The sequence below is a fragment of the Pongo abelii genome, chromosome 7 (assembly GCF_028885655.2).
Source record: "Pongo abelii isolate AG06213 chromosome 7, NHGRI_mPonAbe1-v2.0_pri, whole genome shotgun sequence".
NCBI lineage: Eukaryota > Metazoa > Chordata > Mammalia > Primates > Hominidae > Pongo > Pongo abelii.
The window spans coordinates 160,537,989-160,550,289 of NC_071992.2; the positions used below are offsets into that span (position 1 = coordinate 160,537,989).

A 12,301-nucleotide genomic window follows, 5' to 3' on the forward strand; every position below is an offset into this window, starting at 1 on the left:
CTCACTCTGTCACCCATCATGTAGCGGCATGATCTTGGCTCACTGCAGCCTCCACCTCCCAGGCTCAAGGAATTCTTCCACCTCAGCTTCCTGAGTAGCTAGGACCACAGTCATGTGCCACCACGTCCGGCTAATTTTTTGTATTTTTGGTAGAGACAGGTTTTGGCCATGTTGCCCAGACTGGTCTTGAACTCCTGGGCTCAGGCGATCTGCCCACCTTGGCCTTCCAAAGTGCTGGGATTACAGGTGTAAGCCACCATGCCTGGTCGATTTCTTCAAATATTTTTTTTTCTGCTCCTTTCTCTTTAGCCTCTCTCTTTCTCCTTCCAGGACTTCTATTAGAGTATGTTGCTATGCTTGATGGTGTCCCAGAGGTCCCTTAGGCTCTATTCATTTTTCTTTCTATTCCTGAAACTGGCTAATCTCCATGGACTTAGTTTCAAGTTTGCTGATTCATTCTTCTGCCTGCCCAGATCGGTTGAATCCCTCTCGTGAATTTTTCATTTTAGTTATGGTATTTTTTATTATTTTATTTTATTTTTTGAGATGGAGTCTCGCTCTGTCACCCAGGCTGGAGTGCAGTGGCACGATCTTGGCTCACTGCAATCTCCACCTTTTGGGTTCACGACATTCTCCTGCTTCAGCCTCCCAAGTAGCTGGGACTAAAGGTGCCCGCCACCGCGCCCAGCTAATTTTTGTATTCTTAGTAGAGACAGGGTTTCACCATGTTAGCCAGGATGGTCCCGATCTCTCGACCTCATGATCTGCCCACCTCAGCCTCCCAAAGTGCTGGGATTACAAGCCTGAGCCACCCCACCTGGCCTTTTGAATGCTTTTTAGCTTTTTGAAAACTGGACATTTTAAATATTATAATGTGGTGACTCTGGAAATAAGATTATTCCTCCCTCCCCAGGGTTTGTTGCTGCTTGTTATGGGTCATACTTGTTTGTTTAGTGACTTTTCTAAACTGTTTTCTGTAAAATGTTGTATTTTTTGTCCATATTACTCCCCCTCGTGCCAGCAAGCCACACCAGGAAGGCAGACCACCAACCTTATGGCCATCACTGATCCAAAGAGTGGGAGATATTAGGTGTCTGTGAGGATAGTGACTTCTGTGTGTCATATGCACAGATAGGGATTTCCATGAGCACACACAACAAAGAATACAGTCTTTATAAAAGCAGTTTAGAAAAGTCACTAAACAAAAACCAACTACAACCCACAACAAGCAGCAGCAACAAAGCCTGGGGAGGAGGTGAATCTCATTTCCAGGGTTACCAAACTATAATATTTCAAATGTCCAGTTTTCAACAAACAGCAAAAAAAAAAAAAATTACACGGCATGAAAGAAAAGTTAGGCTGGGCACAATGGCTCATGCCTGTTATCCCAGCACTTTGAGAGACCGTGGCAGGTGGATCACCTGAGGTCAGGAGCTCGAGACCGGCCTGGCCAACATGGTGAAACTCTGTCTCTACTAAAAATACAAAAAAGTTAGCTGGGCATGGTGGCACGCACCTGTAATCCCAGCTATTTGGGAGGCTGAGACTGGAGAATCATTTGAACCCAGGAGGAGGAGGTTGCAGTGAGCTGAGATAGTGCTATTGCACTCCAGCCTGGGCAACAAGAGCGAGACTCCATCTCAAAAAAAAAAAAAAAAGAAAGAAAAGTTAAAATGCCTATGTTTTCCTCCCAAAATTTAGTAGCTTCTTCATTAAGCATTCCCCTGGTTATTGTAAGATTTTTATTAGATTCTGGAGACCCAAAAAAGGTTTACTCTGATCATTTTTGCCAGCTTAATCATAGCTTTGGTGGAGGGCTGAAATTGTGGAGCTCTCTAATCCTCCATTTTCAGTTGCTACCTGTCTGGCTAGTTTGAGTCCAAAGGGAAAGACAAATGCAGCACACACATCCTTACCCAAGAGCAGTGAAAGCAGATGTGACTGGCCCTGCAGACTGCTGTGGGTGGCATGCACTGGCCTCAGGGACTTTGTGTCTCCAGTGCCTCATCTGGGGTTTGGTTTTATGCTAACATTGGCTTTTCTCAGTCCATGCTGAAATATGTTGGGAATCACCACCAGCAGAGGCACAGGGACTTGGAAAAGGGGACCACATCACTATTCAGCACTGGCAGGCAAATCCCATCTGAAAAGGAAGGAGAGGACAAGGAATCCTGATGGGGAGGTAGTCCTTGGGCTCTCTGCTCTACCTGAAAGAGCTAAGGTTGCATTTGTGCTGGCGGGATGCAGCCAGGCCACTTGGGTTTGAAAATCTCTTATTTTTCAGGGCCTAACCTTTACTTCTATCAATCCGAGTTCTTCCCTTCCCTCTTCTGCAGTTGGCCTATTTACAGGTCCCTGCCCAGTTGACCACAAAGGCCCAGCATTGGCCAGGCAAGGCAGGAGGGCTCCTGGGGACGTGCACGTTGTAGAGGGAGTGCTGGAGGACAGGGAAGCCAAAGGTGCCACAAAGAGGACTGGGCACGCACGGGCCTCCATGGCACAGGCTGGGAAGGAAGCACAGATCCCTCTCCACATGAGGCTGGGCCACCCCTGGACCATCCTTGCCCATAAGGGCCTGGGCTTTGTTTGCTAAGTGTGAGCAGGGCCATGGCCCCTCCTGGTCTCAAGACAAAACCAGGCAGAAATGCATTTTTTTTTTTTTTTTACAAAAAAACACTTTTCTTCATAAAGTTTGTTTTTTTAAAATACATACTCATATTGTGAAAATTTTAGAAAGTACATGAAAATATAAAGAAGAAAAAAAATTACATTCACATACACCCTTAAAGGTCACCACCAGACACATGGGGAGTATTTACCCACCTCTTTTTCAGAGTGGAGAACGCAACTCTCAGCTTTTATTTATTTATTTATTTATTTATTTATTTATTTATTTTTAGACGTAGCCTCACTCTGTCGCCAGGCTGGAGTGCAATGCCACAATCTCAGTTCACTGCAACCTCCGCCTCCAGGTTTCAAGCGATTCTCCTGCCCCAACTTCCCGAGTACCTGGGACTACAGGCACGCACCACCATGCCTGGCTAATTTTTTGTATTTTTAGTAGAGACGGAGTTTCACTGTGTTGGCCAAGCTGGTCTCGATCTCCTGACCTCGTGATCCGCCCGCCTCAGCCTCCCAAAGTGCTGGGATTACAGGCGTGAAACACCGCACCTGGCAACTCTCAGCTTTTAATGCACATTTCTACACTTAATGTTACAATTTTAATATTTACTATAAGCATTTCATTGTGTTCTCATATTTTCTTTACAAATAGTACTGTAAATGATTTCGCATCAAGCTATTATACATTTGAACATGATTTGCTGAACAATTTTTCAGTGGTTGGTTGTGCCAGGTTTTATCATTAACAGAAAAACAGGATGAGTCTTTCTGAGGCCTGGCATCTGCCCCCTGCTCTCACAGGCCCTCCTCCCCAGGCCCGCCTGCCCTCCCCCATCCACTGTGTCCACATGTTTCTGTCTCTGATCTGTACTTGGCCTTCCCTGGAGCCCTCGTTCCTGGCAGGATGAGGGCAGCATGGGAAGAAAGCGGGTAGCACTTACTGTATTTGGGTGAGGGGTAGAGGGTACCAATAGCATCCAGCTCACGGCAGCCACACCACCCTCTCAGTGTACAGCAGCACATCAGACAGTAGACTGGCTTTGTAATTCCACCATCTGTGTCGGCGCCATTGCTCCTTCCGTCCTGGACCTTGACAAAGCTACCACTCCAGCGCCTCCTGGGAGTCCCCGTGGCTTCTGCTTTATACATTTTGGTGTTAGACTTTCTGTGAATTGCTCCCTCGGTTACCTTCTGTGAGCTACGTGATGGTTCTGCCTGGAATCCAACTTGGTCGAAAAACAGACTGGGCCATTTCCCTCTGGGGACGAGGCCACGGCCTGTCCAGTGCTGTGGTCCCTCTCAGCCCTGACTGGCTGGCCCCTCCAGAGCGGTCATCTTCCCAGAGCAGGCAGCAAGAGGAAACATTTGTCCTGTCTTCTCGCCTGACCTGGCTGCTTCAAACATTAGGACCACCGGCGCTCCTTAGGCTGCCCTGGCTGTGCGGGGACAGTGGCCCCTGACTGCCTCTCCCCAGCCATCCTGGAGATGTTGCCCCCAAGTGGTCCTTTCCCACATCACCCAGACCCTGGGCTCTCCTAAGGAAATGGAGGCCAAGCAGGACAGACAGCCGCACTCTGAGCTCCATCCTCCACCTCAACACACGTATCCCTCTGTCTGCCCCACTCTGTGCTCCCTCTCCTTCAAGTCCGTCCTCTCCATGGACTGCTTGCCTTTGGCCCACAAGCTTTACTGTCTCCTGGGTCCTAAAACAAAACTTTCTAAAAAGTCAAAACAAGAAATCATAAATGACCAGGCTGGGAGTGGTGGCTCACAACTATAATCCCATCACTTTAGGAAGCTGAGGCAGGAGGATTGCTTGAGGAGTTTGAGACCAGCTTGGGTAACAGAGTTAGATTCCCATCTCTCAAAATAAAAATAAATACATAAGTAAAAGAGCAGTTGATTGGATTGTGCAATTTTGATTTATTTGTTTGGAAAGTGGAACTTAGAAGTTTTTGGGTTTTTATGAGACAGGATTTCATGCCGTCAGTCTGACTGGAGTGCAGTAGCACGATCACGGCTCACCACAGCCCCGACCTCCTGGGATCAGGTGATCCTCCCACCTCAGCCTCCCAAGTAGCTGGGACTACAGGCGCACGCCACCATACCCGGCTAATTTTTGGATTTTTTGTAGAGATGGAGTTTCACCATGTTGCCCAAGCTGGTCTGGAACTCCTGAGCTCAAGCGATCTGCCCATCTCAGCCTCCCAAAGTGCTAGGATTACAGGCATGAACCACCACACCTGGCCCAGAACTTAGAATTCAAATGGCAAATAAAGTGGCAGAACATCTCACCACACATCACAGAGGATTAGCTCTGAAGAGATAGAAGTACTGCACCCAGAGACTTCCTGGGGAACATCAGAACGCTTCCGAGGGAGCCTCTAAAATGTCTATTTCCAGGAAAAAAATCAATCATCAAGACTTACGTAATAAGGTGTTTGTCATCAGGGAACACGGGAATCAATTTAAATGCCCAACCACTGAGACAGGCTCAGTAAAAAAATAGCATGTCCGTAAGATGAGGCCTCTGCAGCTACAATAGTGTCATTCGCAAAGAATCATGATGCCGGAGCTGCCGTGGTGTGTGTCCCGTGAAAAGAGGCAAGGTACAAAAGGACATGTGATCTATGCCACAACCACCTTTGTACACAGCCTGTTAAGAATGAATTTTATGGCCAGGCGTGGTGGCTCATGCCACTTTGGGAGGCCAAGGCAGGCAGATCACGAGGTCAAGAGATCAAGACCATACTGGTCAACATGGTGAAACCTCGTCTCTACTAAAAATACAAAAATTAGCTGGGCATGGTGGCACACACCTGTAGTCCCAGGTACTCAGGAGGCTCGGGCAGGAGAATCGCTTGAATCCGGGAGGCAGAGGTTGCAGTGAGCCGAGATTGTGCCACTGCACTCCAGCCTGGGCAACAGAACGAGACTCTGTCTCAAAAAAAAAAAAAAAAAAAACCCATGAATTTTACTTCTTTAAAATTATTATTTTGAGATGGGGGTCTCACTCTGTCACCCAGGCTGGACTGCAGTGGCATGATCATGGCGCACTGCAGCCTCAACCTCCCGGGCTCAAATGACCCTCCCACCTCAGCCTCCCGAGTAGCTGGGGCTACAGGTTCATACCACCATGCCTGGCTAATTTTTGTGTTTTTTGTAGAGACACGGTCTCTCCACGTTGAGCAGGCCGGTCTGGAACTCCCAGGCTCAGGCGGTTGAATTTTACATTTTTAAATGGTTAAAAGAAGACTACTATTACGTGATACATGAAATCCAAAATGTAGTATTCATCTATAAAGGTTTATTGCCATACACCTCATTCACCTCCCTCATTCACCTCCGGGTTGCCTGTGGCTGCCTTCTCAAGGCAACGGCAGGCTTGAGCGGTTGCAACAGGGACCATATAGCTGGCAAAGGTGGACGTATTTACCTCCAGACCTTCACAGAAAATGCTTGCCAACTCCTGATCTATATACACACGGTAGAGAAGGTCTCCAAGGCAACACGCGGCTCCTCAATAGAGACTAACTGTGGGATGATGGAACTATCTGTGGCTTTTCATCTTTTTTTTTTCTGTATTTCCATTCTTTCTCTATAATAAGCATGTACTGCATTTATAACAACAAAAGTGGAAGTTTTCAATGAAATTGCATACTCACAAAAACCTTCTCTGGACTCCCACCACTCCTGCCAGCAGCTGTACCCCCAGGGGATCAGGGGGCTTCTCCCCCAAACAGTGGCCAGTAAAAGGAGCACTCCTCCAGGACCAAGGAAAGCAGGCTCCCGGGGGCAGGGAGAGAGCATAAAGCAGTGTCTGGGACCGGGGCGTGTGGCCGGCTCTGACCTGCATCCCTGTTTAGGCCACGGCAAGCCCCACAGGGCAGGGACCATGCAAGGGTGCCAGGCAACGTGAGGCTCTGTCCATTGCAGCACGGACCCCCTGAGCAGCCCCCACCTGGTGAGGCTTATTCCCCACCACAAAGACAGTGTTCAGGAGGCCTGGGCCCTCTTCTCTCCACCGAAGAACAGAGGGGCCAACTTGGTGACCTGAGAGTCCAGCTGCTTGGAGACCCTCTGCTGGGCAAAGGGTGGGCACGGTTGAGGAAAGGGCAGCGGGACGTCCCCATGGCTGGGGGCAGTGGGCAAGTGGTCAGAGAAGTGAGCCTGGGAGAACTGACCCAAAAATCAGGGCTGGAGATGAGGCCTTGGGGAGCCACTCCCAGGCTCCTCTGAGCAGACACAGACTCCCCACAGAGGCAGAGAGGCCGCCACCCTGGCCTGCCTAAGAAGTGAGGCTCAGAGAGGCCAGGTCGGACCAGTCAGCTCATCGGGGACAGATGGGCACTGTGGCCAGGCCCTACCACAGTGAGAGAGACTGCGACCACCCTCCCTGTGGTCTGGAGGGGCTCCCCTGAGGTCTCAGTGCTTTCTCTATGTTCCCAGGTGTCTTCCTGCCCCCGTCCCCAGCAATGGCAAACGAACCAGTCCTGGAAGAAGTGGGCATCATGGCCTTGGCACCCCTGGCCGAGATGCTAACCAGCTTGCAGCCCAGCGCCATGCCGGGCTCACTCATGAGCCCCCTGACAGGCACCCTCAGCACGCTGCTGTCCGGCCCAGCACCCATGTCACAGAGCAACCCCCTCACCGGCTTCCTGACCAGCCCCATGGCGGGGCCCCCAACGGGCACACTGGCCAGTTCCCTGGGCCTGCCCTCCACTGGCTCCCTGACTCCCAGCAGCCCCCTGGCAGGCCCTGTGGCCATGTCCCAGAGCAGCCCCCTGATAGCCCCTGTGACGGGCACGGTGGCTGTTTCTCTGAGCAGCCCCCTCCTCAGCTCCACTGCCAACCCACTAGGGGTCTCTCAGAACCTGCTGGCCAACCCCATGAGCAACCTGGTCCTGCCAGAGGCCCCAAGGCTGCGGCTGGCTGAGCCCCTCCGCGGAGGCCCCTCTGGGCCCCAGTCCCCAGCTTGCGTGGTACCTGCTGCCACCACCAAAGGTAACAGGTGTGGTGGGTGGTGGGTGGCAGAGTGGGGGAGGGCGCAGAGCCCTCCCACCTCACTCTAATCCCCCTCTTTTCATTTCTGTCCCCTCCACATCACTAGTCCCACTCTCCACTGAGTTCCCCCGGTCGACCCAGGACCCAGAGCCTCTCAGCATGGCGTTTGCAGGCGCACCCCTCCAGACCTCCACCCCCATCAGAGCCATGGGCATACCTGCTCCCGAGACGGCCTTCTCCTTCAACACTTCAGACACACAGGCCCAGCCCAGTGCCGCCCAGGAACAAGTGGTCCCTGCATCTGTCCCCACCTCCCCCACCACCTCCCCCACGGTCACCGTCCTTGCCTCTGCCCCCGCCCTTGCTCCCCAGGTTGCCACCAGCTACACACCCTCAAGCACCACCCACATCGCCCAGGGTGCCCCCCATCTCCCTTCCCGAATGCATAATTCCCCAACCCGGAACCTGCCTGCCCCCCACTGTCCTCCACACAACCCCCACTCCCCACCTCGTACCTCATCCTCCCCAGCTTCAGTCAGTGACTCTCGGGGTCCACGCACCACAGAACCGTTGAGGAAGAGCATGATGGAGGTGGAACAGAAGCTGGCCCACCGCAAGACCAGCAAGTTCCCCGAGAGCCCCCGAGGTCAGTGACACTGAGGGCTCCACGCGGGTCGGGCCCCCAGGCCCTCTCCCTGCCGCCTGCCTGGGCTGCTGAGCCCGGCTCCTCTCACCCTCTCACCTGGGCTGACGAGATCCTGTGTCCCCAGAGTCGAAGCAGCTGGCCTGGGAGAGGCTGGTGGGTGAGATTGCCTTCCAGCTGGACCGCAGGATCCTGTCCAGCATCTTCCCAGAGCGCGTGCGGCTCTACGGCTTCACTGTCTCCAACATCCCGGAGAAGATCATCCAGGTGTGTGGCCAGGGTTCCTACAGGGACAGGGGGCAGGCTGGCCCATGAGGGGCCGTCGGGACCCTGCACTCTGGCCAGGCCAAACGTGCCAGGACCTGAGGAGTCCCTGGGATAGAGGAAGCTGACTGCTCAGTGCCAACGGTCGGCAGGTGTTGGGGTGTCTGGCAGTGGGAGCCCACGGTCTCCTCAGAGGAAGGTGAGGTGGGGGTTTTCAGCATGGTTGGGCGGCTCTCCCCCTTTGCCACCAGGATGGCTTCCTCTGTGGACGCATGTGGAGGATGATGCTTTGCCAACACGCCGGAGTGTGTGTCTGTGCCATGCGTGTGGCAGGCTGTAGAAGGCACGGGGAAGCTGGGTTGGGGGTGTGCGGCTGCTGGGCAGGAGGGCGGCTGCATCCCTACTTACCACTTGGGCTTCTCTTGAGGAAACAGCTCAGCTGCATTCCGGGCCGCTTTTTCGCTCCAGCTGTGTTTATCTGTGGATTGCAGGCCTGTGTGTAGCCTGAGCAGGAGCTACTGTGAGCTGCGTGGGTCCAGGTTGGAGCTTTGCCTCTGGTTAAAGCATCCTTGGGTTAGTTTTGTGTGTGTGGGTTTTAGTTTGTTTGTTTTCAGATGGACTCTCGCCCTGTCACCTGCCCAGGGTGAGCTGAGATTGAGCCATTACACTCCAGCCTGGGCAACAAACCAAGACTCCACCTGAAAAAAAAAAAAAGAGTACACAATAGTGTATGTACCCAGCTCACTGCAACCCCTGCCTCTCGGTTCAAACGATTCTGCTGCCCCAGCCTCTTTTTTTGACACAGCCCAGGCTGGAGTAGAGTGGTGTGATCCTAGCTCACTGCAACCATGAAACTCCTAGGGGTTCAAGCCTGTCAAGTAGCTGGGACCACAGGTTTATGCCACCATGCCCAGCTAATATATAGATATATATTTATTATTTATTTATTTATTTCTTTTTTGAGATGGTGTTTCACTCTTGTTGCCCAGGCTGGAGTGCAATGGTGTGATCTCGGATCACCACAACCTCTGCCTCCTGGGTTCAAGCAATTCTCCTGCTTCAGCCTCCCGAGTAGCTGGGATTACAGGCGTGCACCACCACGCCCGACTAACTTTTTGGTATTTTTAGTAGAAACGGGGTTTCTCCATGTTGGCCAGGCTGGTCTCAAACTCCCAACCTCAGGTGATCCGCCCGCCTCAGCCTCCGAAAGTGTGGGGATTACAGGCGTGAGCTACTGCGCCGGGTCCTGAAAGGGAAGCTTTTAAAGACACAGGCGTCCATGTAAGCTGCCTTGAAACCAGGTTTAGAGGTCACAGAAGCTCACTGCAGTGGCCTTGTTCATTGGTGAAGGCCACTGCTAGGCGAGTGGCCCTGAGCAAGCAGTGTCTTGGAATCCTGCACTCCTGAGGACGTTTTTGGGATAAATCCTGTTACAGGCCTGTGTGCAAGAGGACTTCTTCACGGCCTTTCCCTATTGCAATTTTTTTTAAGATGGGGTCTCACTCTGTCACCCAGGCTGGAGTGCAGTGGCATAATCATGGTTCACTCGAGTGGCCCTCCCATCTCAGCCTCCCTGCTAACTGGGACTACAGGCATGCACCAACACACCTGGCTAATTTTTTTTTTTTTTTTGAGACAGAGTCTTGCTCTTGTCACCCAGACTGGAGTGCAGTGGTACAATCTTGGCTCACTGCAGCCTCCGCCTCCTGAGTTCAAGCAATTCTCCTGCCTCAGCCTCTCGAGTAGCTGGGATTACAGGCACCCGCCACCACACCCAGCTAATTTTTGTATTTTTTTGGTAGAGATGGGGTTTTGCCATGTTGGCCAGGCTGGTCTCAAACTCCCTGCCTCAAGTGATCTGCCTGCCTCTGCCTCCAAAAGTGCTGGGATTATAGGCATGAGCCACTGCGCCCAGCATTTTTTTTTTTTTTTTTTTTGAGACAGACTCTTGCTCTGTCTCCCAAGCTAGAGTGCAGAGGCCTGATCTCTGCTCACTGCAACCTCCGTCTTCCAAGTTCAAGCGATTCTCCTGCCTCAGCCTCCCAAGTAGTTGGAATTACAGGCGCACACCACCACGCCCGGCTAATTTTTGTATTTTTAGTAGAGACGGGGTTTTATCATGTTGGTCAGGCTGGTGTGGAACTCCTGACCTTGTGATCCGCCTGCCTCGGCCTCGCCCGGCCTTAAATTTTTTATAGAGATGAGTTCTCACTGTGTTGCCCAGACTAACCTTGAACTCCTGGGCTCAAGTGATCCACCTGCCTCGGTCTCCCAAAGTGCTGGGATTCCAGGTGTGAGCCACTGCACTGGCCTACTGACTACATTTTTTTTTTTTTTTGACGTAAGTAACTATTTTGATACCAGCAACTTTCACATGGGTTTTTGGCTGTCTTTGGATTGATTTGTAATGCGCCCGCCCTGTGTTCAGACAGTGATTCTGTGACACCTGCTGCCACTCCCTTGCCGTGGAGCCCGTGGCAGTGTCCCGGGTGCTGCATAGGAAAGGTCTGGGTGCTGAGCACAGGCACACGCCTGGGAGGACGGTGTGGACACGGTCACGTGTGCACTCCTCCACATTCCATTGACACTGGGTCCTACAGACTCTCCCGCTGCTCACTTCTCTCATCCTTCACACCTTCCGCTGGTCCAAACTGCTGTCACCTGCTCCCTGGTCCACAGCCGCCTTCTCCCTGCACCCACTCACTCCTGACTAGTATCAAGCCAGGTGTACCCCAGGCAGTCCTGAGTCAATCCACTCTCTCCTGGGGAGGCATTCAGTAAATGCGTAAAGCAATACATCGATAATAGAGGTGATGCATGCTCTGGGAACAGGGGAGCAGAGAGAAGGTGGTACTGCCTCACAATCTCCCCACCCAGATCTTGGCCTCATACTTGAGCATCTTGGATGCCCTGCCTTCCCTATTCCTCGAAGGAATTTTTTTTTTTTGAGACGGAGTCTCGCTCTGTCACCTGGGCTGGAGTACAGTGGCGTGATCTCGGCTCACTGCAAGCTCCACGCCACGGGTTCATGCCATTCTCCTGCCTCAGCCTCCCAAGTAGCTGGGACTACCGGTGCCCGCCACCACGCCCAGCTACTTTTTTTTTTTTTTTTTTTTTTTTTTACTAAAGACAGGGGGTTTCAGTGTTCACCAGGATGGTCTCGATCTCCTGACCTCGTGATCCGCCCGCCTCGGCCTCCCAAAGTGCTGGAATTACAGGCGTAAGCCACCACGCCCGGCCCTTGAAGGAATATTTTTAAGACAGGGTGATATTTGTAAGACACAACTGACACACCTCAGCCGGGCATGGTGGCTCACGCCTGTCATCCCAGCACTGTGGGAGGCCGAGGTGGGCAGATCACCTGGCCAACGTGATGAAACCCCGTCTCTACTAAAAATACAGAAACATTAGCCGGGTGTGGAGGCATATGCGTGTAATCCCAGCTACTTGGGAGGCTGAGGCAGAAGAATCGCTTGAACCCGGGAGGCGGAGGTTGCCGTGAGCCGAAATCGAACCACTGCACTCCACCCTGGGCAACAGAGCGAGACTCCGTCTCAAAACAACAATAACAACAACAAAAAGACACAACTCCAACTCACTTCACTGAGATGGGAGTGCACTGCCATCCCCCATGGGGGGGGGCCCTGCGTGACCTGGTGCTCAGTGCTCACTGGGGCTGCTGCCTGTAACCCCCAGTACACTCCTGCAGGAGGCACTGTGATTTCCTTCACATCCCAGCAAGGAAACAGGCTCAGTCCCAGTGTGATG

The 12,301-nt window shown here is 52.3% G+C and overlaps 1 protein-coding gene across 3 annotated transcripts in view; it reads left to right on the forward strand.

Annotated features, from left to right (window-relative positions):
• Window positions 1–12,301, forward strand: part of SPATC1 (spermatogenesis and centriole associated 1) — a 29,256-nt gene that overhangs the window by 15,072 nt on the left and 1,883 nt on the right. For 2 of the 3 annotated variants that reach the window (XM_054519252.2, XM_009244173.4), the window contains exons 2-4: window positions 7,072–7,626; window positions 7,733–8,272; window positions 8,397–8,536. In XM_054519252.2, coding sequence (XP_054375227.2) covers window positions 7,098–7,626; window positions 7,733–8,272; window positions 8,397–8,536 — 1,209 coding nt within the window. In that variant the 5' untranslated portion in view covers window positions 7,072–7,097. Of the gene's footprint in view, window positions 1–4,943; window positions 5,232–7,071; window positions 7,627–7,732; window positions 8,273–8,396; window positions 8,537–12,301 lie in introns of those variants that run through there. The other variant, XM_054519251.2, reaches the window with a different exon arrangement.